At 44.6% G+C, this 24,819-nt stretch overlaps 1 protein-coding gene across 3 annotated transcripts; it reads left to right on the top strand.

The window, feature by feature from the left end:
- Nucleotides 1–613: 613 nt before the first annotated feature.
- Nucleotides 614–24,819, top strand: LOC135394890 (rho GTPase-activating protein Graf-like). Of its 3 annotated transcripts, none has more exons than XM_064625933.1 (26): nt 614–885; nt 1,461–1,556; nt 1,672–1,733; nt 1,825–1,896; nt 1,963–2,064; nt 4,124–4,234; nt 4,325–4,367; nt 4,438–4,499; nt 5,251–5,313; nt 7,825–7,894; nt 8,048–8,145; nt 8,229–8,266; nt 8,340–8,478; nt 10,862–10,901; nt 10,998–11,135; nt 11,375–11,462; nt 11,622–11,680; nt 11,804–11,909; nt 11,972–12,131; nt 12,946–13,122; nt 13,908–14,070; nt 14,762–14,872; nt 14,961–15,006; nt 16,892–16,936; nt 17,009–17,088; nt 23,115–24,819. In XM_064625933.1, the coding sequence occupies exons 1-26, from the start codon at nt 732–734 to the stop codon at nt 23,222–23,224; spliced, it is 2,433 nt and encodes an 810-aa protein (XP_064482003.1). In that variant the 5' UTR covers nt 614–731; the 3' UTR covers nt 23,225–24,819. The 3 variants fall into 3 exon arrangements, with proteins under 3 accessions (XP_064482003.1, XP_064482002.1, XP_064482004.1); XM_064625932.1 differs by having other exon boundaries at nt 5,251–5,325; XM_064625934.1 differs by lacking the exons at nt 614–885; nt 1,461–1,556; nt 1,672–1,733; nt 1,825–1,896; nt 1,963–2,064 and adding an exon at nt 3,751–3,872 and having other exon boundaries at nt 5,251–5,325.

The raw sequence follows: 24,819 nt of genomic DNA, 5'->3' as shown, positions 1-24,819 counted from the left end.
AAAATTCGATTCAGCAGAGAATCATAGTTTGTGGGGTGAACAAGAAAGACTGTGGTGTTAATACCTGGTTTCGGTTTCAGGAGCTACCATAGCATGTCGGGCGTCACAAGTGTGACCGAGATAAGCGCGATTAAGGGCTGTTTTGAGATGTGGTTTAACATAAGCAGCAAATTTTGTCTTGAATCGGTGACTCAATTGGTAGAACAGAAACCGGAAATTGCAAGAGTAATGTCGTAGCAGCGAAAGCGCTGACTGCAAAATACGATTCGAAATAATTTCCTGCATACTTGATTTGAATATTTTGCACGGTAAGCACCACAAGCAACAACAAGAAAGCACGTGACAGCGTTTCTTTTACTGTGGTTTGGGTCAGGACCCAATATATAAATCTGAAACCGAATCTAGCTACGTGGCAGTGGTGTCGCTGCTGTCTTTGTTTCGATCGTTTCGCTTTCCAGAATCAAACGTACTTATTCATTACAGTTATTAGGATTGAAAGCACCCATATAATTATTATATGTGGAATTTAAAACGAAATTTATCTAAACTACCAGTTGATCTCATAAAATGCGTTGCACTGAAATACTGCCATCTGCAGATTTGCAGCATTTTTCGCGCCAGTGCAAGTCGGTTCACCTAGCAACAATGGCGAATTGCACGATTTTTCGGTGAAGTCTAGTAAATACTTTCACGACGTGCTGAATGTTTGGATTATTTTATGCGCGTTCAAGATGGGACTGTTACCACTCGAGTTTACGGACTGTTTGACAGACAGCCCGTACTTCCGTGACAACCTACACGCTCACGAATGTGAACTCGATCGGACGAGTCAAGCGATCAAAGGCATCATCAAAGAGGTCAAGGATCTGTTAGTTGCCGCAAAGAGTAAGTTTTCGTACAATTTCCACCTCGAAACGACAGCGCACGGCGTTGACTGAAGCATATCAGAAGGAAAGTCTGTGTTGTGAAACTTTAGAAGCGTTGGAACGCCGCTCAAAGGGTTGCGGGCGGTCCCACCCACAGTGACACTTGGCGCACGTCACTTGTTGATACTTGAGCAGATGAGCGAAATACAAGTTTGTACGTCTCCCCTTCTCGAAGCGTGTATGCACGGTACTGTCGTGAGTCATCTCATCTCGTTCAGGTGGGATTAATGGCAGGAATTCTACGTCTACTGCGCTGCAGGTTTATATCCGGAGGGACACGAAGATAAAAAAGCACCTCCGGATAACCACATACAAGCGTGTTCTTTTCTGCTTTTTTTTTGTTTTTTTTATTCCGAACTGTCGTTATCGTTGTTTCCTCCTTGAGGTTCGGCTGATTCAGTCGATCACACATAAGGGCCTTGTTGACTTTATTGCACTTGTGTGTGAGTGTGTGCGTACGTGCCGTTCGCCGCTCTTCGGTCGTATTTTTTCCTCGCATGTCATAAGCGCTTATTTTGCGCATTTACTTTCTAGGCCTCTCTCGGGCTCAAAGAAGCCTTGCCAACACGTTTATGAACTTTAGGTTGGAGTGTATCGGAAATAGTCAGACGGACGACGAAATCGTAATCGGTGAGGCGATATTTTTGCACATATTTCCTTATACATCACATGCACTCAGCCAACGACATCTTAATATGGTAAAAAACGAAAACAAAAAATACACAGCAATTATATTTAATTTCAGCTGGTTCGTTGAAAGAATTTGGTCGTTTGTTGAATTCCATCGAAGATGAGAGAGACCGCATGGTATGTACCCGTCACATATTTGTCACACACACACATCATAAAGAGATTGCTCATAAGACACAATTAAAGCCACTTGTGAATGGCCTTGCAGCTGGAAAATGCGCACGAGCTGTTCATTGCACCCATTGAGAAGTTCCGAAAAGATCACATCGGAGAGGCCAAGGTCTGTGCACAGAAAGAGATGTTCTGGATTGATTATGCAATTGGGACAAAAATAAAATTCTTACAGGAGAGGAAGAAGAAGTTTGACAAAGAAACTGCAAAGTATTGCCAATCACTGGACCGTTACTTGAACTTATCGACGAAAAAAGGCGATGTCCAATTGAAAGAAGTAAGTAGCGTACAATGCCTGCCGTCTCGTAGCGCAGAAATCAAAGTTGCCTTTAGCTGGTGGAGTTTGGAGAACTTTTTTTTTCCTTCTGTGCCTTGTACATTTAAAGCATGCACGCATGTTGAAAAATTCAGTCTTCGGTGAGTAGCTAAGTTACAAGTAACTAGCTACTTTTCTACGAGTAACTGTAACTATAGTTACCACTTTTTGTTGAAGTAACTGTAAAATATAACTGTATTTAAGTTACTCAGATATTGCAATATTTATATTTTCTGCGCGTCACTTCCATAACCTTGTATTGTCGAGAACTCAAGTACCCTGCAATTTTTTCCTGCACAGGAATTCCACGAATCTTGTCATTTCATACGCAGCCAGGATGGCGTTAGATTAGATCACACAGTGCTGTTAGGCGCCATCGGAAATCCTCTGTTTGTAACACACTGTGCTAGGACAGTACAACTGCTAAAGCAATTCTTTAGAGCTACATTTATTCAGCTTTTTTTTTTTTTCTTAAAGGGTAACTGTAAAGTAAAACTTACTCTAACGTGTGGTAACTGTAAAAGTAACTAGATACATTTCAAGAAGAGTAACTGTAATGCGCTCACTATTTTTGGAGGTTAACTTTAACTTAGTTGCTTTTTGAGTAACTTACCCTTGATTGGATAAATTACTTTTAAAGAATATGGGTATTTACGTACGGCTAGCTCCAGTGACGTTATTGATACCACGTGCGATTAGTGACAATATTAAGCAAAATTTTCACTAATCACGCGTTGTATAATTCACTTCGGTGAATATTCGCGAGCACTGTCAGAACGACCGGAAAGCTCCGAAGATGACCGAAGCGAAGGTGCATAACCAAAATGCAGACAGTTTCCACGGAGCTTTTACCCGGTTGTCAGCTCGGACAACGGGGTGAAATTCTGCAGAACAGCACAGTATAACTAAGAGTCTCCCTATGAACTGTACTTCCGGTGCCAGCTTGAGAGGACTTGCGGCCCTCCCGCAGCAACAGAACCGCGCTGGAATTTTCGCCCGGTGGTCTGCGTAATGTTATCAGCGAATCGCGTAAACGACGTGTTTGACATAATCCTAAACAAGGGAGAACGATGTTTGGTTAATGCGCGGAACACGTCGCCCCCTTCGCCTGCTTTCTTTCTTTTGTCGAAATGTTTTTCGTTCTGTGTTTCCTCTATGTTTTATTTTTTATTTATTTTTCGCTCCCGACTGTTCCACGCGTGAGCTCCCATCTCTGTGCGTGCTCCGGTTCGTTATTCGCGCGCTCTCCGCGTGGAGCGTAACGGTCGGAGATGGTAGTTTTTGTGTCACCTTTGTCGTCTGCTTAACTGATGTTTTGTACTTATTTTGTTGGAATGTGTTTTAAAAAGACGAGCACCGAGCTAGGTATTCGTTTTTTATACCGTGTACGCAGCCACGATATCGTCGTTGTCGTCGGGAAATTGTGCTAAAAATAATTAAAAAAGGAAATCAAGATGGAGGTCGGCTTCTCTGCAGTGCCCTATCGCCGTGCAGTGAGGTCAGCTTGTCGTGTCCGCTTCCTCCTGTAATCTCAACAATAGATAATCTTTGCCCGATACCCTCGTTTCACGGTCGTAACGTGGCGACGTGATTTGTTTTTGTAACGACCGATAAAAACGGGCGTCGATGTCCGTGTTGATAGAAGACATGGAGGGGGCCGATTGCGAAATAGTACGATTTGGGCCGAATTTGCGCACTTTCTGCCTTAATATCGCCGGATAATTTGCGGCACTGATATCTTCTGAGAAGATATCACTAAATGTGCGATGGTGAGCGGGCACAGCGCATATGTGGTATCAAATGCGCACTGGGGCTGATGAATGACAGATGAATGACACTTCATGTGGTATCGCGTTACGGGTGTAAATAACGCCACCTCTTTGTCTTTGGGCGCAGTGTGGTGTGTGTTTGGGAACCCCCAAGATGATGTGTACTAATCGATACTCTTATTAAACTCAAAAAAGGCGACATTTATGCTGGCATGGAGCATGACTTTTTTATTCTCACTATGCGTGTGCAGGCGTTTGCTGTGTTCGAGCTGGAAAAGAGGCATTTCTTCAAGGCGTCACTAGAATACGTCTTACTACTCCAGAAAGTGCAAGAACGAAAAAAGACAGAGTTTGTTGAAACGGTTTGTGCTCGCTGCTTCAGTCTGCACAGTGTTGGAAAGTTGACAGGAGTTATAACAGGAGCCTGATGTTTATCATTTATTTTCATACAGATACTAAGGTTTATGTACGGATGGCTTACATTCTACCACCAAGGTACGATATCACTCCAGTGCGCCACAATCTGTGCACCTGTGTGTTCATGCTTTCTCATGTTTCTGAACAGGGCATGAGGTAGCCAAAGAATTCAACAGCTTCAATACCGACCTGCAAGTACGACTCCAGAAGGTGTGTTGCGCACTTATTCTTTCTTTTGGCAAACATTGATGCAAAATATCGAAAAACATTTCACATTGTTATAATGGTTGTTACCGTACCGACCATTGAGTACAACACATTCAGACAGGATAGTAGCTGTGCAGCAATATTTGTTGATAAAAGCTGACCAGATGTTGCTTCCAAAAAGCTGATAAACTTGGATGACTTTTTTTTTTTTTCTTTTGTAGCATTGTTAAAACACAAATAAGCTGCTTTTTGTGGTAGGATATGCAAAAAAATATTACTAAAAAAAGAAAAATAATGTGCTGTATATTTAAAATATGAACAATAAGATACAGTGGAAATACATGTCTGTGGGCACTGCAGGGAACTGTGAAATTTTGTATTGAAAGGAAGGCTACCTTAAAACTCGAATCCCAGTGCTCACCTCGCAATACTTCAGAATACCCCAATTGAATGATTGCACCATGTGAGAATACCCAAGATAATATTTTTTTTGTCACTCCATAGTCCAACTGTGGAGACATAGCCCAGTGTAGTCCAATGTAGTCGCGAGTCCTAGTCGACAAGATATAGTCCACCTCAGTTACTAGTAGTCGAATTCTGTTGTCAGTGGTACCGAAAACTTGCTACAAAACAGCACCACTGAATGTACGGATGGAGGACATTCCTCCTTCCTCCCCCACCACACTTCCCACAGTGAGAACAAATGAAAAAAAAAAAAAAAATGCACGCATGAATGTTTTCTTATGCGTTGCAGACACGTGAGAACTTTGAAGCCACTCACAGCGAAGCTGAGCAACTGATGGTGAAAATGTTGGAGGTGCGTACAACGGTAATGTCTAGCTTTCCACTTTCTCCGCTTGTGGTGTGCTTGCTGTGTCGTGGCCTGGCCCCCAAAACCCGACAGCTGCTGTTTGCACCGTTTCATTCAGGTGGCACTTTCAAGGCTCTAAGCCAGAAAAGCCTCGCCTATTTGTATGCTTTAGAGTGGCTTGCAGAGATATTAAGCGAATGAATGAATGAATGAATGAATGAACGATGGCCTCACTTCCCCTGTAATCCACGCTTGTTCTGCAACCATTGGTGGTACAGCTGGCTAGCAGGGAGAGTGTATGCATGTAAAGTATGAAATGGAATTTTTAGCAGGTTCCAATAGGTTTTGCATGATTTGGGCAAGCGAGCTTGTCACGTTCGTAATGTTGCATCTTTTCTATGAACGTGTCTGCGCTTTCTAAGTATGCTTTTTGTGGTTCTGTCATTTTATATTTTCATGCTAATGAATACTACATATAGCAAATAACTAAACGTGGAAAATCTAATGATCCAGTGAGTAATGATTGAGGCAAGGTCAGCAGACTGCGATTTTCTGTTCGATTCTGCTGTTCTACTGGGCATCATTCTAAACACTAGTACTAATAATGAAGATGGGTGTCCAGTAGAAGAACAGTATCTCTTGGCTTGACTTAGCCTCTACTTTATTAAGAAGGCACCTTTAGTGGCGACATTGTTTACCTTGGTACATTGTACTGCATGTTGGGACTACGCATTGTGGTGCATGCTGTATGTCAATATAGGTATACTAACATCTCAGTTAACAAGCCTAGCCGTCTTTTTAATGGACCTTTCTTTTCTTTCTTTCTTTGAGTATATTGTGTATGTAACTCATTTATTATCCATGAAATACACTTTACTGTGCTTGCAAAATGTAGGGACTTGTCCTCTGAGTCCTCAGAACAGTATACGAGGTGTGTTCAAAAAATACACGGACTCTTTGAATTGCACGGCTCTAGTTGGTTCCAGGGGAATTCGCTTGGTGTCGCTAGATTTCGATACATCAGCTGATGAAACGCCGTTTTCCGATTGGAGAAATCTTCATTTGTTGGTTAGCTGCGCGGTGTTTCGTGAAGTCTGTTCTTTCCGTTTGTCGGATTTCGGAATGAATGACCTGAGGGAGCAACGACTTGCCGTGAAATTTTGTGTTAAACTTGGAAAATCTGCGACTGAAACCTTTGCTATGCTCAACACGGCTTACGGTGATGTTGCTATGAAGCGTACGGCATGTTTTAAGTGGTATGAACGTTTTAAGGGTGGTCGACAGTCGATTGAAGACGCCGAGCGTCCTGGACGTCCTTCCACGTCAACTGACGACCCACACGTCGACGAAATCAACTCCCTGGTGTGGGCAAATCGATGTCTGACCATCAGGGAGCTTGCTGAAGAGTGTGGGATATCAGTAGGATCATGTTACGAGATTTTGACCGAAAAATTGAGGATGCACCGCGTTGCTGCGAAATTTGTGCTACGCCTGATGACAGACGACCAAAAATCCAATCGCGTCCAGGTTTGTCAGGAACAGCTTGATCGTTCAGAAGAAGATGAAGACTTTTTGTCAAGCATTATAACAGGTGTAGAATCATGGGTCTACGGTTACGACATTGAAGCGAAGGTCCAATCATCCCAATGGGTGGGTGAAACGTCCCCCAGACCCAAAAAAGCTCGCCAAGTGCGATCCAATGTCAAGGTTATGCTGACGGTTTTCTTTGATGCCAACGGTGTTGTTCACCACGAGTATCTCCCCCAAGGCTCCACAGTGAATCAGACTTACTACATTGAAGTTCTGAAATGTCGGAGGGACGCAATCCATCGCAAAAGGCCAGAAATGTGGAGGAGTGGCGGTTGGATTTTCCATCACGACAACGCTCCAGCCCATTCAGCCCTCAGAACTGGGGAGTTCTTGGCCAAACATTCGATCACTGTTCTTCCCCAACCCCCTACTCACCTGACCTTGATCCTTGTGACTTTTTCCTGTTCCCAAAACTCAAAAGACCCTTGAAAGGAAGAAGATTTGAGACAGTTCCCGAGATTAAAGCAAATGCGACGAAGGAGCTGAAGGACATTACAAAAGAAGCGTACCAGGACTGTTTCAACAAGTGGAAACATCGTTGGGATAAGTGTGTCCGTTCGGGAGGGGAGTACTTTGAAGGGGACCTGGACATGTAACTTCTAAGTAAAGTACATTTTGTTTTATGACGTCAGTCCGCGTACTTTTTGAACACACCTCGTATAGCGTTGACGGTGATCTAGATATAGACTGGCATAGCTGCATTAGCATGTGCACTACATTAAATTGTTAAATGGGCAGTTACATCAGCATGAACTGTGCAGTTGTATCTGTGTCATAAAGTACTGCGGTGTATTATGACTTTTTGTGCCCCTACTTTTTTTCTTTTTTTTTTTCTTTTCGTGGTTTTATGCGTTAATTGTGTGATAAGAGTGCCATGCACGTTTGCATGCTTAAATGTCGTTTCCGTTCTGTGTCTCCTCCACGTAGAAGCCGCAAGATTCAGGATCTCTAAACAAAATGTACACTAGGCAAGGCTATCTGTTCCTAATGGAAAAGAGTAAGTGGTTGTCAGAGTACGATAATTGATTATACTGCCACTGTCGTGTGATTTATGATCGCCAATTTTGGTGCGAGGAAACGTGCCCTGATTACACTCCAAAGCTCAGCTCGTGCTACAACCCACATTTTTTTGTTATTTACATCCAAACAGAACACCTCACAACAATATGGAACAAACACTACTGTCAGTACCAAAAGGAAAGTCGCAAGTTTACCATGATTCCCTACAGTCAGACTGTTGGGAAAATTGTAAGTATGAAATTTTGACGTTATTTGCTTGTCATACACACACACGAGGGCTAACTGAGTTGTTGTTCCTTCATTTCGTGCAGACTAGCTCCGACACGTTCTCCTTGAAGGAATGCATCAGGTAGTAGGAGCCACCCGTGCGCTAGTTCTGCGAGCAATGTCTTACGGTGGTTCCTTTTCTTTTCGACGCTTAGGCGCATGAACGATACAATTGACAAGCGCTTCTGCTTTGACCTGACGGCTCTGGAACGTCCGGCGATCATATACACTTTCCAAGCACTCTGCGACGAAGACTTGAAGCAGTGGCTCAATGCAATGGATGGCAAGGAACCCGTGCGTAAACAGTAGCTTGTTTGAACGTTGTTGGTATATGCTTGCTTCTAGTGTACATCATTTGCGAAGGAGGTCCGCCGCGGGAACGCGCCGTCGCGACCAATGTAAAATCTCCACGCTGCCTCCTTGGCGCAGAGCCAGCTTCATACATTACCACCACGAGGAAAAGCTAGTGGCGAATTCGGGTGGTCATTTCGTAGCAACTTTCTTTTTTTTTTTTTGCCAGATCTCGAGCAATCATGTTCGCTTGGTCAAAATGAAGCAATCTCACATGTTCGCGCGCTGTTTTCCGAGCTAGCCCCCTTTTTTGTTCCGTTCTCAAAACGATCGAGCAGCGGATTGCTCAACTAATATCCAGTGTCGTCACATCCACACTGCAACGTCGGGGAGTGCCCTCACTGGCCCGCATGTTGAAATCACATGGTTTAGCAGACGGCAGAACTCGAAGACTGGCGACCGCGACGCCCCTACCGCGATCCAAGTAACTAAAACCCATAGATTGAGAAGTTACCCGTCAAAAAGAACTCGTTACAAGTTAAGTTTCCGCGTGCAAAATGTAACTAAGTTAATAATGAAGTTCTTCAGCATGAAATCTAACTCGCAGTTACTGAGTTACTTTAAAAAATGAACAAGTTACTTCCAAGTTACTTCGGACACAAAACAGCATTACGCAGGTGCAGCGCGCGTGAGGACTTGAGTTAGACCTTGAGTTGCCTGCGGAGGAGTGCAACACGCTTAGATCGTTTTCCTTTATGCCCAACAATAGACCTCTCCCTGTTTGTAAATAAATGTTCGACATAGTGTTCGACAGCGCCAAAAATTGGTAGAACTTAACTACGCTCAAAGTTAGAGATGGACAAGGTCGCGCCCAAAAGCCACGGTCTGGAGGGGATTACGACATGATCCCTTGAATGGACACGACTCTCGGTCCTACTTTTCTTTCAGTGGGAGGCAGCGACCAAGTGCTCGTTCGTGGAACCCAGCCCTCTCCTTCCGAATTGTTTCGTTTTTGGTCTGTCTACCCAAGTCATGATGACGTTTCTCTGGTAGAGGTCTATCCGAACGCTTTGCATCCTACCCCCTGTGGGCGCACAATGGTTCAGCTTCATTTCAATGGCAGCGGTTCTTACTTCCTGAATAAAATACTGTCGCTCATTGAATATATCACGTCTTATAGCGAAATATGCCATGAAGGAACCGCAGAGAAAGCAAGAAAATGTGTGGACGTGACTGAAAAGCGAGTTAAAAGTAACTGGGAACTTAACTTAAGTTACTTGGGCAAAGTTACCAAAAAAAGGAACGGTCACGTGATCCAGCTCGGTCGCCGACCTAGCAATTTGCGAGCGCTCGGCCGTGTTTGCTATAAATGTTAAAACGAACCTCCTTCTGTAGTGTTTATAGCATCCACCAGATGTCACCACTTGTTCATATCTGCTTTGGAGGCCAAGAGTGGTGCGGTAGGGAAAGAGTTAAAGGAGCATGGGAGGGCTAAAAAAAAAAAAATGCTGAAGAGTTAGAAATTAGAATTATGAGCCTTGGGACACAAATAAGTGCGCGGGCAGCATCCAATCCTGGTGCGCAAGAGAGCTGTCAATCTTGAGGGTTAGGAAAGCTCCTTTCCTCGGCTGCTGGACCCCCAACGTCACATGATCCCACCCAGTAGTGAGGTGCGCGCCTCCTTTTTTCTGTTTTTCTTTTTGCGAGCGTATTTGATGCTGCCCGTCCCATGTCTGAAGCAGAGCAGTCGATCCAGTTGCTTTGCTCCCGTGCCCTAGCGGATGATTCTTTGCAGCCAATCAAAGCGCTCGGATGATGTGATGTCACGACGTGCCAGATGGGGCTGGGAGAGATTGCCGGCGCTGAGTGCGCTCTCATAAACTAACTCTCTCGGGAAATGCGCGCTTCCCAAAGGAAATTTTTGTTTGTCAATTCCTGAAAGTAATATGCTCGTATCATGTGGTAAAAAAAAATATATGTTTGAGGTACCTTAGGCTCTGTGCAATGTGCTCATTTCTTGCACTACATTTTCCATTCGGATACTGTGTGGTTCGTAGAAGAGCAACTGAATGAGCAATATATAAACGTAGTTGATTTCGCTGTATGCATAGAGGGTGTTCTTGTGCCATGCTGTACTCGTTTATCGATGTCTTCCCAGTGGAAACCTACATCTGAAGTGAAAAAAAAAAAGTTACTGGCTAACTTTGTCAGCAACAGGGTACAACACGTTATAGCAGCACCAAAGAAGTGTAATGGCAACTATGCGAAACCACACACAACATGGTGCAAGGGAGAGCTTTCACGTTTACGGTTGTGTAGCTAATACAATAGGTCATGGACTGGACATGATGTGTACGAATTTCCTGCTTTTTCTTCTTTTCTGTAGAGTTCTACACCACCTGGAAGAGTGGCAAAACAAGATGGATGTGAGAGCATTTGTCGTTATTTTGCGTAGTATCACTTTCTGTGTTGCACGCTTTGTTATTTATTATGTTATGTTGTGTTACTATGTTTCCGCGCAGGTGAGCTGGATGAAACAGGTTTTGCGTTTATGAAAAGTTGTATCGACGCGATTGAAGCTCGCGGCCTGGAGGATCAAGGCCTGTATCGCATTGTGGGTGTCAGTTCTAAAGTGACCAAGCTCACTCAACTTGCATTTGGTACGTTTTATTGATTGATTGATTGATTGATTGATTGATTCGTGATACCCCAAAGGCTCAATGGCACACATTTTTCTCGCACACTGCTGCATTGCGTGCCAAAACGTGCAATAAAGTTCAGTATGTGTGCTGTGTTTGTTTGTGCATGAGATGTTTGAAACACACTTTAAGAACCTGTTTCTCACTGGGGAGCAGGCTTTCCCGAATTTTGAGCAACCGTCTTACGCACTTTTTAACAGACTCGAAAAAAGCCGAGAGCTTAAACCTCCTCGACCCCGACGAATGGGAAGTGAAGACTATCACAAGTGCACTCAAGAACTATTTACGGTAAGCACCGCTCGTCATGCCCGGTCGGCGCGTTAATAACGCTCCTAATTGTTTTTCACGCCCCTGTGTGCTGTGAAATTAACTTGGCTCGATTTGAGTTGCCAACATTGCGTAGCGATGCACGTAGAGTGTGGCCATGAATGGCATTTGGAATTGCAGAAACCTGCCAGAGCCCCTGATGACATTTCGATTGCACACCTCTTTTATTACCGCAGCAAGTAAGTTGACGACTAACCACCTAGAGCTTGCAGCTTTGCATTGCCTACTAAAAGAAGATATAACACTAATGTTCTCCGCTTCAAATTGGAGCGAGCGGACTAACGCGAGCAAAATGCTTTCAGAGCAAGAGAACAAAGTACAGCGTGTGTCCACCATCGAAGCGTTGGTCGGTCAACTGCCGAAGGAAAACTATCGCATGCTGTCCATATTAATACAGCATTTACAAAGGTGAGCTCTGAGCCCAGTCGAGGGAAGGCGTCCGGTACTTAACCGGCTTGTGGTGCACGTAGGGTGTCGCAGTACGCCAGCACCAACCTGATGACAGTATCAAACCTGGGCGTTTGCTTCGGCCCAACACTCCTCCGTCCGGAAGAAGAAACGGTAGCTGCCATCATGGACATCAAGTTCTGCAACGTCGTCGTGGAGATCCTCATAGGAAACTGTGATAAAGTACGGCTCCCTTCTAGTCACTTGCATTTCACTATACAGTACATACATAGTACGTACGTAGTACGTACATTGTACGTACATAGTACATACATAGTACGTACAAAGTACATACATACTGAAGTTTTCGGGAAATATTTTATTTCTAAATTTGGGGGCCAAAAATCGGGTAAATAAGCACGTGCTCTAGATTTACGCGAATTTGGGTGGAAAAACTTATGCTAAAAACAGTATGCTAAATTTGGAAAGACATGGGGCTCAGTTACTCAAACTTACTGTACTGGTTTAGTACAAATGGTGATGTAAACTGCATGTGATGTCAAACAAGCTTGTGTTTGTTCCTACAGACGTCTCGGTGAGGGTAATCTGCCGGGTAAAAATCGGGTTTCGCCCTAAGAAGGCAACCTTCAATTCGGGGTGCAAATTCGGAGAAGAATCAGGTTCAACCCTAGAACTTCAGGCTCTATTAACATACAAAAGATGGATGCTGCATTGAGGTTGCCATGGAGGCAGCTGGACTGCCAATCAGAGTGGCCGGTGGTGATCCTATAGCTAGCTATAGCTATAGCTCTTATTGTAGAATTGTCACTTAGAACTTTTATTGACAATTCCTGCCGTTTCTTGGAAAACCAATGCAGCCAAACATAACGGAACTCACGGGGAATACAATTTCTTTCGTTGTACCGAATGTTTTGTTGCGTCGAGCCTGACAAAATATGGCAGCCAGTTGCAGCTGCCATTTCGGAATGCAAATCATTTCGGTGCACCAGGAATTGCATTGTACATCATTCCATTATGCCCTTTTTTAACGATACAGATTTTTAAGAGTGCCCCAAAAAATGACGTGAGGCACTCGCTGGGAAGCACGGTACCCGAGGACGCCCGTGATCCCCCGAGGGAGAGGCCAACGAGTCGAGAATATGGTTCCCCCGCGTACTACACCCAGTCGCCGACGAACGACTGCCCACCTTCCTACGTGGCTCCTTTAGATCACGTAAGTTTTACAAGTGGACGTTGACTGAACATCTCTTCCTGCAGCTTTTCGTAGGTGTTTCAGCTTTATAGGCAGCTTTCAAAAACTAGGTTTAATACCCTCACTTGCGTCTACGAATGTGAATGTTGGTTACAAAGTGTACATTAAGCTAGTGCGTCTATTTCCATTTCAAAGTAAGCTTTGCATTGCTACACTCTGAGGCAAAATTAGTAAACTGGGGAACAATTATGTACAGCGTCTTGATCCCTAGATTGTAAATAACTCACATTTTAGTCCCCCTGACCCTGAAATTTACTCCCCAACACTACAAACAGTCCCTAAGCCTCGTACAGTGTCGCACTAAATGGTCAGTGCAATGCATCTAGTCTCCCCCAAAGGGACTGAAGTTACTCCTTTTCTCTTCTTGGAATGTGCACCCCAAAAGGACTGAAGTTACTCATTTTCTGTTCTTGGAGTGTGCACCCCAAATGGACTAGAGTTACTCCTTTTCTCTTCTTGGAATGTGCACCCCGAAAGGACTGAAGTTACTCCTTTTCTCTTCTTGGAGTGTGCATCCCAAAAGAACTAAAGTTACTCCTTTTCTCTTCTTGGAATGTGCACCCCGAAAAGACTAAAGTTACTCCTTTTCTGTTCTTGGAGTGTGCAGTCATGAACGAGTTGAGCGTTGTACATGGTGTCCAGCAGAAACAGAAAAAAAAAGAAGATATTAATATCTTGCTACAGCCACACTTCAGCGTGTGGTACGCTGTAGGTTGAACTTTTCCGTATTTATACTTCGTAAACAGATGCAGCGCACATACGCACGGTCTTACGCCATGGACGCGCCTGCTGTGCAGAAGAGGTACGGAATGCAGCTGGCGCAGTCTTCTCCTCCACCCCCCGTACAGTCGATGCCAGTCAAGACTGTCCCCAGGATGGCCCTCGCCATGTACAACCCGAGTTGGCCAGGTGACGACAGTTCCGGAATGTGTTATCATGATTGGCACCATGTTCTGTTATAACATGGTTATAACATGGTTAGATAGAACATTATAACATGGTTAGCACCTAGGGTTGCCACCTTTCGTAGTGAAAAATACCGGCCGAGGGAGAGGCGGCGGAATAGAGGGAAAGGAGGAAAGATTGGCAGGAGAGCGGGTGAGGGGTGGACAAGTGCAGAGAGAGGGAAAGAGCGCGCGTGCTCGCTCAAGATAATACGAGGAAACATGTTCCTGTGTGTGGCTGGATCATTGATGTTAGAAATTGCTATAAACAGGCATGAACGCTGATAATAACAATTAATAATAACTTGTGAACCGTTTTCTCTTTACTTGTAAATCGTTATCGCCGGAAACTTGACATTGTTTTCTCACGTTCTAATAATGTTAATAATAAATAACTGAGAAAACGAGTGGTAGCTGCGGAGTTGGGTCTGTGCTCCAGATTTATTGAAGTTGTAGGGGAATGTTGAAGGGAAAACCCTGCCAAAGCCCCCATGGAAGATCTTGAGCCAGAAATACCGGCAGAAGGCTGCCGGTATCACCTTCCTACCGGCAACCGGCGGAGCTAGCAAATTACCGGCCGTGCCGGCATAATACCGGCCTGGTGGCAACCCTATTAGCACCGTTTTCTATTATAACAAAGGCAGTTCATTCCACAGGAGGTTGCGGTGGCGGGGGCGATGGTACGCACGTGAATTCCAACAGCAGCAGCACAGAGTCCTTGAGTTCCAGATCAAACTCTACGTACAGTCATCATTCACCAACCCCAGGTTACTAGACTGTCCCTACTGCCGTAAATCTACGATAGAGCCTAATAAATACTGAAATGTGCTAACCATTCTTATTTCTGTCTGGCAGGTGTCAGGGAGCTTCATTCTTCACCGTCAGTACTGGATACGAACAAGTGAGCTACGTTGTAGATTGGTATCTGTCCGTCGATTAGGGCCACCATATTTACTTGCATGATTCACGCACCCTTTGATCCAAGAACGTAGCATCACGGAGGCGGTGTGCTGTGAGGGGTGTGCTTAGGGGTGTGCCGAGGGCCCTGTGTTTTAGGGGAAAACCTGTCTTTACCCCCTTCCCCCGATTTGCATCGTCATCAGCTGGGATAAAAAAACGAAAATAATGGTGCTCATGAACTCGAAAATTAACTTGCAAAGTGCAAACTCAGCCACAAATACAGGCATTGGACACTCAGCACAGCTGTCCTGCGTCTCATGTTCACCTAAAAAGTGCGAAGTGCTTTTCGTTTTATTTTCCACTCAAAAATCTGCTTTTCCACCTAATATCGCCCGATTTTGCCCTGTTTTACAGCTCCCGAAATAAAACCCGATATTTATTTACCCCCCGATTTTCAAAAAACCTAAAACCCGAAAGCACAGGGTCCTAGGTATGCTCGACAACCATTATATTCCAAAGCATTGGAGTCTGCATTCCTAGAACCGCATACATTAAATAACTGAGCTCAATCGAATTTATTTCCTTTTTGGGTGGCAGAGAGAGCGAAGAGATGCTCAGGCTTGGCAAGGCTCCTCTCCCAGCCTAGAATGCAGCAGCCGCTTGTACAAAAGTATTTAACACCATAGTGTACGAGCAAAATATGTACAGTACAGTGCAGTCTAGTTAATTCGAACTCGGAGACTAAAGATTTGTTCAAGCAAACCGGAGTTCGAACTACGAAAGGAACTACTAAAACTAAACTACTTCAAAACTACTATTTCTTTCTAGAACATTTTTTTACAAGCTAGCAACAAAACAGCTCACAAATACAAAACACAATATGACAACACGTAATCGCGGAGGTAACTTCATACAACCCGTGTTAACACAGATGCTTATCTCAAGAAAAAAAGGTCTCGTTTGGTTAGTAACAAAGGGTCAACGCTCATACCAGTAAACTGATTGAATATTGGTGGAAATATATATAAATATATTTTGAAGATTTGCCAGCCGTAATTTGTCCTACACAGGACGTGTGGTAACACGTGTGGAAAAAAGTACAGTCGCCGACCGACTTTTCGGACCCCGATTTTTCGGACATGCTCGATTATTCGGACTCGTTCGCAGAACGGCCGCGGGTCCCATAGAGGTGATGTATAAGAACGTCCAAAATGTCGGACGCCGTGCAGCTCCGTCGCTCGATATTTCGGACTCTGTTTGCCCAACCCGCGAATTTCTCTCATGGGGTGACGGAAAACATTGGTATCATCTGAAATTCGTATCAAAAGAAATCAACCAACTAAAATATTGAGGCAAAAAAATAGGCAGTGATGACTGTTCATTTCCTCTGAGTAGAAGAGGTCTGTCGTAGCGCTTTTGCGTCTTCGTTTTTGGCCAACGGCCCAGCACGTGCTGTCCGCCCGCGAGTCGCGCGACAGCGCTGTAAAGCGAGCTTCACCTAAAGCACGCATGCGTTAGGTGAAGCCGACTTGCGGACTTGATGACGGTGGTGCCTCTGTCAGTGTACTTACAGTGACGAAATGTCGCTTCGGGAAATAGAAGCTGATGTTATCAGGCGGAGCTGGAAGCGCGTTAGGAAAGCATCGAAAAATTTTGCCAGCCTACTAGGGCTTAGTAAAGTTTATTTTGAAGCGAAATTCGTTTTTTCGGACTGCTCGATTATTCGAACTCTTGCACGGTCCCCGCAGAGTCCGAAATATCGGACGGCGACTGTATAAATGTTTGTGTGCTCAAGTTGGGGGTACATAAATTACGAGAGTAAATGCAGTATTCTACCTGCGCCGAGAGTGTTGTTCACATAACATTGTCTCGTTGCCATTGGACAGGTCTAGTCAGTCATCGAGACCAGTATCTGTTCACCACAACGGAAAGTATGTGTCTTTTCACGACGGGAGCTTAGCGCTGTGGTTTGAAACGTGAATGACGGATTTTCATGTCCTCAGGCGGGTACGAACGCTCTACGCCTGTGTCGGGGAGAACAACTCTGAGCTGTCCTTCGAGCCAAACCAGATCATTCACGATGGTATGATTTACTCCTTTTTCATTCTACTTCTTTGCTACTTTGCTACTTCTTTACTACCTCTTTGCTACTGTTGTTGTTGTACACCTCCTTGATTGTCTTGTTGGGGCGTGATTGCCCCCTGTGCGTGCCCCTTGGGAGTGTAGTCATTTGACATTCGCTAGGCAGCTTGTCGTTGGACTGAGTAGTCAGAGCAGTTTGGAGTGATATGTCTCTGTTGTCTTTTGTTGTCAAAAATAATTGTGTTTGGAAATGTTCATGTTCATGTTGGCAGTACACAGCACTCACACAGATCCATTGGTTGATCAAATGATTAAGTGATCAGAAAATAATGATAGTAATCTTTGTCACCTCCGTATTATGAAAGCAGTCAATTACTCAACTGAGCAGTCTATAAGAATAACAAGTTACTTTTTATTGACCAATAGCATGCTGACTGATAGACAGATAAAATAGGAGCGGGATTGGAAAGGAATTGAAGGTTGCAGTTGAATATGATTTGAATTTCACTATTCAAATCATATTTGAATGTCTAGTATGAGAAACAAGGACAGCTTGCTGTTCACGTACGAACTGATAGAGCATAAGCCGAAAAAATTACGATAGACCAGTGGTCAACAGTGTTTACGGGATGGGGTCTTGTCATCATGGAGCCAAGTCGTGTCATCAGCAAGACCATCTCCTGATCTGGATATTGACCAAAGGTTTGAACTGTGGACTGGTACTTGTACATTTGTCAACAGAGGTTAACAGTAAGTGGATCATTCACAAGACAACGTGTAATGACCTTATGATAACAAAATGATTGATGAGATGATGGTAAATCGATAATTCTTTTCTCTGTGACTAACTCACTTTGAGTATGGAAACCATAAAGCACGTGGGCCCGCTTGCACTATCGTTGAGGCTATATTCCTCAGCGTTGTACTCTGTAGCTTTGGTAGTGCCTTTTGCAGCTTATCAGGCAATTAGTACTAGATCTTCATGTCAAACAGTGGATGATATCATTATAACACTCATACATATAACATATGTTATCAATTAGTCACGGGGTGCCCATCAACTACTTGTTCCTCATGAATTGCTGAAGGTTGCTGATTTGCGACTTGTCGAAAATGTTTGTATAGTTAACGTCAGCTCTATTAATAACCATTTGCAATAATAATTAAAAAAAACTGAAGTTGTCTTTAGCAAGGTTGCAGTTATCATAAATGTTTCATCTATCATCACGATGCATTTAAAGGATCAAACAGGTGACGTTTAACGATGAAGCATATTAATGAGCTTTGTTTCATGAATTAAGCAGGGTTTCGAGCAATTCTAACTGTCATTTCACTGCTCGTTTAAAATTACAATAAAGTGCCTCCGGCCGATCTTTTTAAATGGCTCGCGAAGGACGCCATTCGGCACCCTTTTCAAATGTTAATGTTTTAATGTTAAACGATTCTCAAATGTGACATTTCGCGGCTTTAAACTTTTCATCGTTCATGCCTCGTATTCATTCGCCGTTTTGCGCACTCTGATTCCATCCGAATAATCCAGCAGTTCGGTATTTCTTCCATTTCTGCCTTCGTTATTTCATTTTCACGGCGGAAAACAAATTGGATCCGTGAAAAAAGAAAAAAGAGGACAAACGCAAAAGTGAATTCACTGTAATAACGAAGAAAAGAATAAGACCTCGAAGAGATTTCCGTCTGAAGATGAAATCGACGAGGCGTGAGCTCGCATATTCTCCAATGTTCCGTCTCAACGATGAGTGGCCTGGCAACATTGTAACGAAAAAAAAAAGAAAGAAAAACATCCTGTCGTCTGCCATCCGCGAGCACGCGAATGCCGTTTCGTTACTGGCCACCCCTTTCTCTGTATTGTTGTTGCAGTAAATATAATAACAACAACAAAAAATATGTCCTCGCTGTTTCGTAAATGCCTGCACATAGAATTCTTAGCATTCCCGTTTAGAATCTGCCTCTCCTTGAACTGCTCGCGAAAGGCCATTTTTACGAAACGAGTAAAAGCAGAAACGTTAATAAAACTTTTGTTGTGTCTACGTGTTTTTTGAGTCCGATTGTAAGTGCACCTGAGGCAGTCGCACCGCGAGGTATTTCTGTGACGTCCATGATAGGCAAGCCTGAGCGATGGGCAAGCGATGTTCGGCAGTAAGACGCAGAAGGGACACAAGCGTTTGCCGGGAGGAATGCACCTCCACCCGATTGGACATTGTGTATGACGTCATGCTCAAACCTCATTGGACAAAATCGCAGGCAGCGTCGTCTGCTACACGGTCCGCTGTCTGGTCTGCTGCTCCGGCCTTGTGAACCCTTGAGTGCGGTTTCAAATTAGCCGACGGGAACGAAGACGATACGTTCGTAACAATAGACGATTTCAGAAATTGCATGGATGGCCCGCCAGAGAGCGCCGTGTTGCGAATGCCCCACTGCACCTTGGGATTTAGTTTTCATGAGTCAGACAGAAGAAGAGGAGCGCAAACCGTTTCGATTTTCCCTCCTTCCTTCGAGCAACAGGCAGGCAAGCACGAATGCAAACCATTTCCCACGACGCATTGCGCGATGCGCGTGACTTGGGCGACGGAGGGCCCCCGTGCGGAGCACAAGGGCAATATCTGAAATCGCCTAATCATCCTTATCCAACTACTGCGGAGGACATGCAAGACCTATTCAACATGTGCTCGGACATAGGAAACGCCGAGGGCATTCGCTGCAGCCAGAAGAAATCAAAGATAATGAAATTCGATACGTCACCCCATATTCCGCCAGTCCGCCTACAAGGCTCTGAGCTCGAGCTCATCGATTCGTACGTTTATTTAGGGGGTAACGATTGAAAACAGAACGGACGGAAAACCAAAAGAAAGGCCAAATTTGTCATCTATCCCGCTACTCGTACAACCCTTATCCGTGTATTCACACGAGCGACATCCTCAAGGAATATTCTAGTAGAAGAAAAAGCGAAAACACTGCCTTACAGAGCCGAAGTTCCGTCCCGTGTTATGTTGAGCATTCACACGGTGCGGGATATCGCGAGTGACGTACTGCGCATTTTGCAGACGACACCGTCAGCGTCTTTTCCTGTCGTCTGTTACGGAATATCTTGTGGCTGTGTAGCAGGATGTTTCCCAGGGTTAGCAGTGTACGCGAAGACACGACGTTGAGCGCTCGCGATCACGTGACAGCAGAAACCTATGACATTTTCGCATCTTCCGCTTCTGGGGGAATGTCGCTCGTGTGAATACACGGTATGAGCTCGGGAGACTGCGATGGAAGACGATTGCCGTGCCAGCGGCGACATATGCCAACGATGTCATCTGCTTAACATCCGACATTATCGAATAACTGGAGCGACGACAAAGAGAAATTGGAAGGTGGATCTTGCCTTCGGCCACGCCAAATGCTGCCATCCAGTGAGCAACGGGCTGGTCGACATACTCGTTTCGCGAAGCCCGGTCCGAAATTCGATATCTCGGTAGGCTAATTCACAAGGTCGAAGGCGCTCTTGTAACACGAATGTTTCGTCGCTTCCCGATATATACGAGCATCCGCACAAACTGGATAAGGAGGATAGCTCACCAAGACCGCATATACAGCAAAGACACCACCAAACAATCAACTGAAAACGAACGCGAATTGAACAAGAAAAGAAATGAACGTAATAGAAGAAGATATCTGGCATCTATATAGCAATAAAGAAAAAGAAGAGTGTGCACAAATACGTGGAAAATAAGATAGCACCGGGCTCTGAGGAACCCTACGAAGGAGACAGAGCCAGTGGCCTCCTTTTCCAAGCCCGGACAGTGTCATTACTGACAAAGAAGACGCTAGCCGAACCTTTCGACAAAGATACCCCGATAAGCATCGTATGCGACACAGAGAAAGAGGACATCGAGCACATTCCACTAAGATGGCCCGCACTCCATACAACGGCCTCATCGAGGCGGACATCGCTCCTTCTGAGTTTCCAGTCTACAACAAGCCAGATCATCCTGGAGACAAGACGGCTTCTATTGACGCGGGAGAAAGCTACGCAAAAGAAAACCAGAAGCGTCAGGGATACCAATTGGAGCTACAAACGGCCCTCTACTACAGCGGCACACCGGCAAGTGTCCCAGACTCCGAAACCAGAACACTTACAGCGATTGCAGCGGCCAAGCCAGAGACCAAGCCAGCCGTATCCGATCCACTATAAGACAAAGAACCAGTGACACCCCACAAACGATCTATCATACCACTTTATTAAGTGTTATTAAGTCTGACTCTTTGTCTAGACCTTGCTTGTGGTATCCTCCCTGTTTCAAAAGGGAATTAGCGTACCTGAACCTGACTAGCAGTGAAATGACACGTAGGATTCTGTGAAGTCCTGCGCAATTCGTCAAGTAGTCTATCGCGGATGACAATTCATATTGTTTTCGCTGTACTGAGTCTTATCAGTGCGCAATTCAGCTTACAAAAAACGTCCCGATAAATAAGCCGCGTGCAAAGCCTGGCTTTGGAGGCGCTGCCCGATCTGCTGCTGGGATATATGAACAAGGACTTTCCCCGCACCCCCTAACACCTCCGCCCCCCCCCCCCCACGCAACGCTCCCCGAAATAACGGCCAGAAATGCCAAAGACTCCGCAAAAGCAGCAGATATGGGTGTCACCCCCCTCCCGTACGGGACCCGGACATCCTCCATAAGAGAGCATGTATCTGCATCACGACCTACTAGATCACATAACGACCATCTCATAGGGACCCTTTCCCAGCGCCGCATTTGGAAGCTAGCGGTGGCGCCACTCATCGGCCCTGTTATTGCTTCCGTAATTTCTGCAATACTTTGTACTTTAGCTTACCTTAGTATTTTTATACAAGCGGTGCTTGTCCCACGGGAGATGCTTCTTTCTAAGGTTGATTATCATCATCATTCTACGAGTTCTCATAGGAGCTGTTGCTGTCGTCTGCTACGGTAGTCGTACGTCCGCTTCTGCGCGTTCAAAATTCAAATTTCCATTGTCCAATCATGATGCAGATCTCGCGGGCCGATGAGTAGCGCCCCTAGCGGATCGTGCGGTTGGGCTCTAACGGGCATTATCTATCATTCGGCTATCTCGTTTTTGCCCGCCCTAATTAAAAAGTTAAAGAATGTCTTTTAGGTAATTAGACCCCTGCCAGACGGACTAATTTAGTGTCGCTTTCAACGAGTGACACTTGCACTTACTGTCATTCTTATGCTGTCACACGACATCTTTTAGTGACACTCGGCAGAAAGTGAGCCACTTACGATTTAGTGAGTTCCGCAAACTCACTTCACTTCTCTTCGGCTGAGCGAGTGTGTAGCCTCGACGGCAGGCTTTATGGTACAGGTAAAAGTACTGAGAAAAAGCGAGGGGCTCAAACACCGCAATATTTTTAAAGAGTATTTTCAACAGCGTGTTTATTTTATGTTAGCACAGTGTGACAACGTGCCGAAAAACATGTCCTTACTGTCGTTAACAGCCTGTGAGAACTTCGCGGTCTCGGCTTTCAGGCGGCGACAATTTTGGTCGTGACAAAATGTTTGAGGCCAATTTGTTTTATGTTGGAAAAATATTTGCAGGAAGTGTTTCTAAATCAGCGAGCGATATACACCTTGGAGGGTGACTCTGCACTCCTCAATGGCACAGTGCAAGCCAGTGAATTATAAAGAGGGGAATATACATATATATATATATATATATATATATGTATATATATATATATGTTTACAATTTGATCGTGCACTCCCAGCCAAGCACAGCTGTTTCGTCCTACTTGGGACTCGTCAGCCTGGCGTAGGGAAGTGACACGATCTTGGGTCGGCGCTAACAGTGCGTCTCGGCGAGACGTCAATGTTCCACGCATTCGTACGCGTCTTATGTCCCGATGTTTCTGCGCATTTGACCAGCGTGGACTCTACTCTCTGCCTTGATGTAAAGGCTCTGAGAGCATGGCTCGAAACAGAGCCGAAGTACCGTGTGTTCTCGGTATAAAGGTGTGACTGCTTTGTTTTTTTGTTTTTTCAGTTCGGCCTTCGCGAGAGCCTGGTTGGCTAGAAGGACGACTCAACGGCCGCTCCGGCCTCATTCCAGAAAATTACGTTGAGTTCCTTCCCGATGGATCATCGCAATTATGAGCTCTTCTTCTTTCTCATTCGTTGTCATCGACTCATTCTCTTCACAGCCCGCTGGTCTTCCATAATAGCGGCTTCCTGCCACACTCCCCTTCTCATCTACAAGAGAGAGAGCCCTCGCCGGTTTCTGTACTGTCGACAGTAAATACGGATACAACGATGTCCGCTTATAGCGTCGCCAAGAGGCATCGTAATATGCGTGTCAACCGCATTGCACGGACGCCTTTTCGACGAACAAATTTCAATATGTAAAAACGTGTTTGAATTGAAATATGTCCGCTTATTGTAGTAAGCGGTGACGTGTACAGCGAGTCCGCTTATAGTGTCACCAGGAGGCACCGCAATATGCGTAGCGACCGCATTGTGTGGGCATATTTTCACTGAACAAGCTTGAATATGTAAAAAATGAGGAGCTGTAAGGTGCCCGCTCATTGTTGTAAGCGGTACCGTTGTATGCGGACCTCGTTCTGTAACATCAGAGTGCAATACAGGGGCAGCCAACGACAGCTGCGAAGTGTTTCGACTAATAGCTCAAGTGGCCAAAATTAGGTTAGAAATATCTAGGATATGTGTGTGTATGTAAACTGTGCAGACTTGTATACTCTTGTGAACTTGACATGTGTTCTTCTGTACATAACTGTGCATACGGGAGTGCTCCCCCTGACGTGGGTATCATATCACTGTTATTTTTTCAGCACCCATAATTTTCCATTTTCTATACAGAGTAGTTTATGTTAAGATGCTCTTTGCGACGTTGCATTTGTGGAGGGGGAGTCCACTTGTTTGCTATGCGTTGTTTGATTAATTGTGTAGTATATGTACTAGTTGATTTCGACACAGGGTTGAAACTGCTGGAGAAAATATTTGTTAAAAGTTGCATTTCGGTAGAGTCAAGTGCGGTATACTTGGAAGTTCGTTATATCGAAATTCGTTATGCAAGCGCATACGTTAAATTCAATGTGCTCCAGCCCACCGTGCAAATTCTTTAGACAAATCACAGATACGCAATGACTGAATTCGTCAAATTCCGGGTTACTCAGTTCGTGAATTCGATAGGCCGAACGTAATATGCTACAAGATTTTTGTAAATCAAACTTGAAATCTGGTAATAACATACCAGGTTCAGAGTTTGATTTACGGTCTTCTGTTATTTGAACAGAAGCAAAATTGGCTCTAGTGGTCAAACACATATAATAGCACACTCATCATCTAAAATTGCAACGCACTCACTACGTGCGAGTGCTTTTATCGTTTCACATTTTCCATAACCTTGCCTCGCTTCATCGCAATTGAATTTCGTATGATTGTTTTTGTGTCTGAAGATCATAATATTATTCCAAAAAGTATTTTTATGCAATGAAAAAAAAAAGTCTTTTATTACGAATGCCCCTTCCGCGCGATTGTTATATTTCGTACGGTGCCTACTGGAGAGAGACAGAGAGCAATGTGTAGTCTGCATGTTTTTACAGAGATAAGAAAAACAAAACTACTTTTATAATTGGACACAGAGACATCTGTGACGTCAGTTGATGTCGTCCATGTTTTTGGTGTCGCAGCTATGTAAAAGAATTTATGGAATAAATTATAATTTATTCAGA

The sequence above is a fragment of the Ornithodoros turicata genome, chromosome 5, assembly GCF_037126465.1.
Source record: "Ornithodoros turicata isolate Travis chromosome 5, ASM3712646v1, whole genome shotgun sequence".
Lineage (NCBI taxonomy): Eukaryota > Metazoa > Arthropoda > Arachnida > Ixodida > Argasidae > Ornithodoros > Ornithodoros turicata.
This window is presented reverse-complemented; position numbering and strand designations above follow the sequence as displayed.

What these genes read in the sequence shown, in the direction of transcription:
- LOC135394890 (XM_064625932.1), top strand. Translation starts at nt 732, where the DNA reads ATGGGACTGTTACCACTCGAGTTTACGGACTGTTTGACAGACAGCCCG. An exon ending in TGCAAGTACGACTCCAGAAG is followed by an intron (nt 4,500 to 5,250) that starts GTGTGTTGCGCA and finishes TATGCGTTGCAG; the next exon opens with ACACGTGAGAACTTTGAAGC. An exon ending in TCCTTGAAGGAATGCATCAG is followed by an intron (nt 8,267 to 8,339) that starts GTAGTAGGAGCC and finishes TTCGACGCTTAG; the next exon opens with GCGCATGAACGATACAATTG.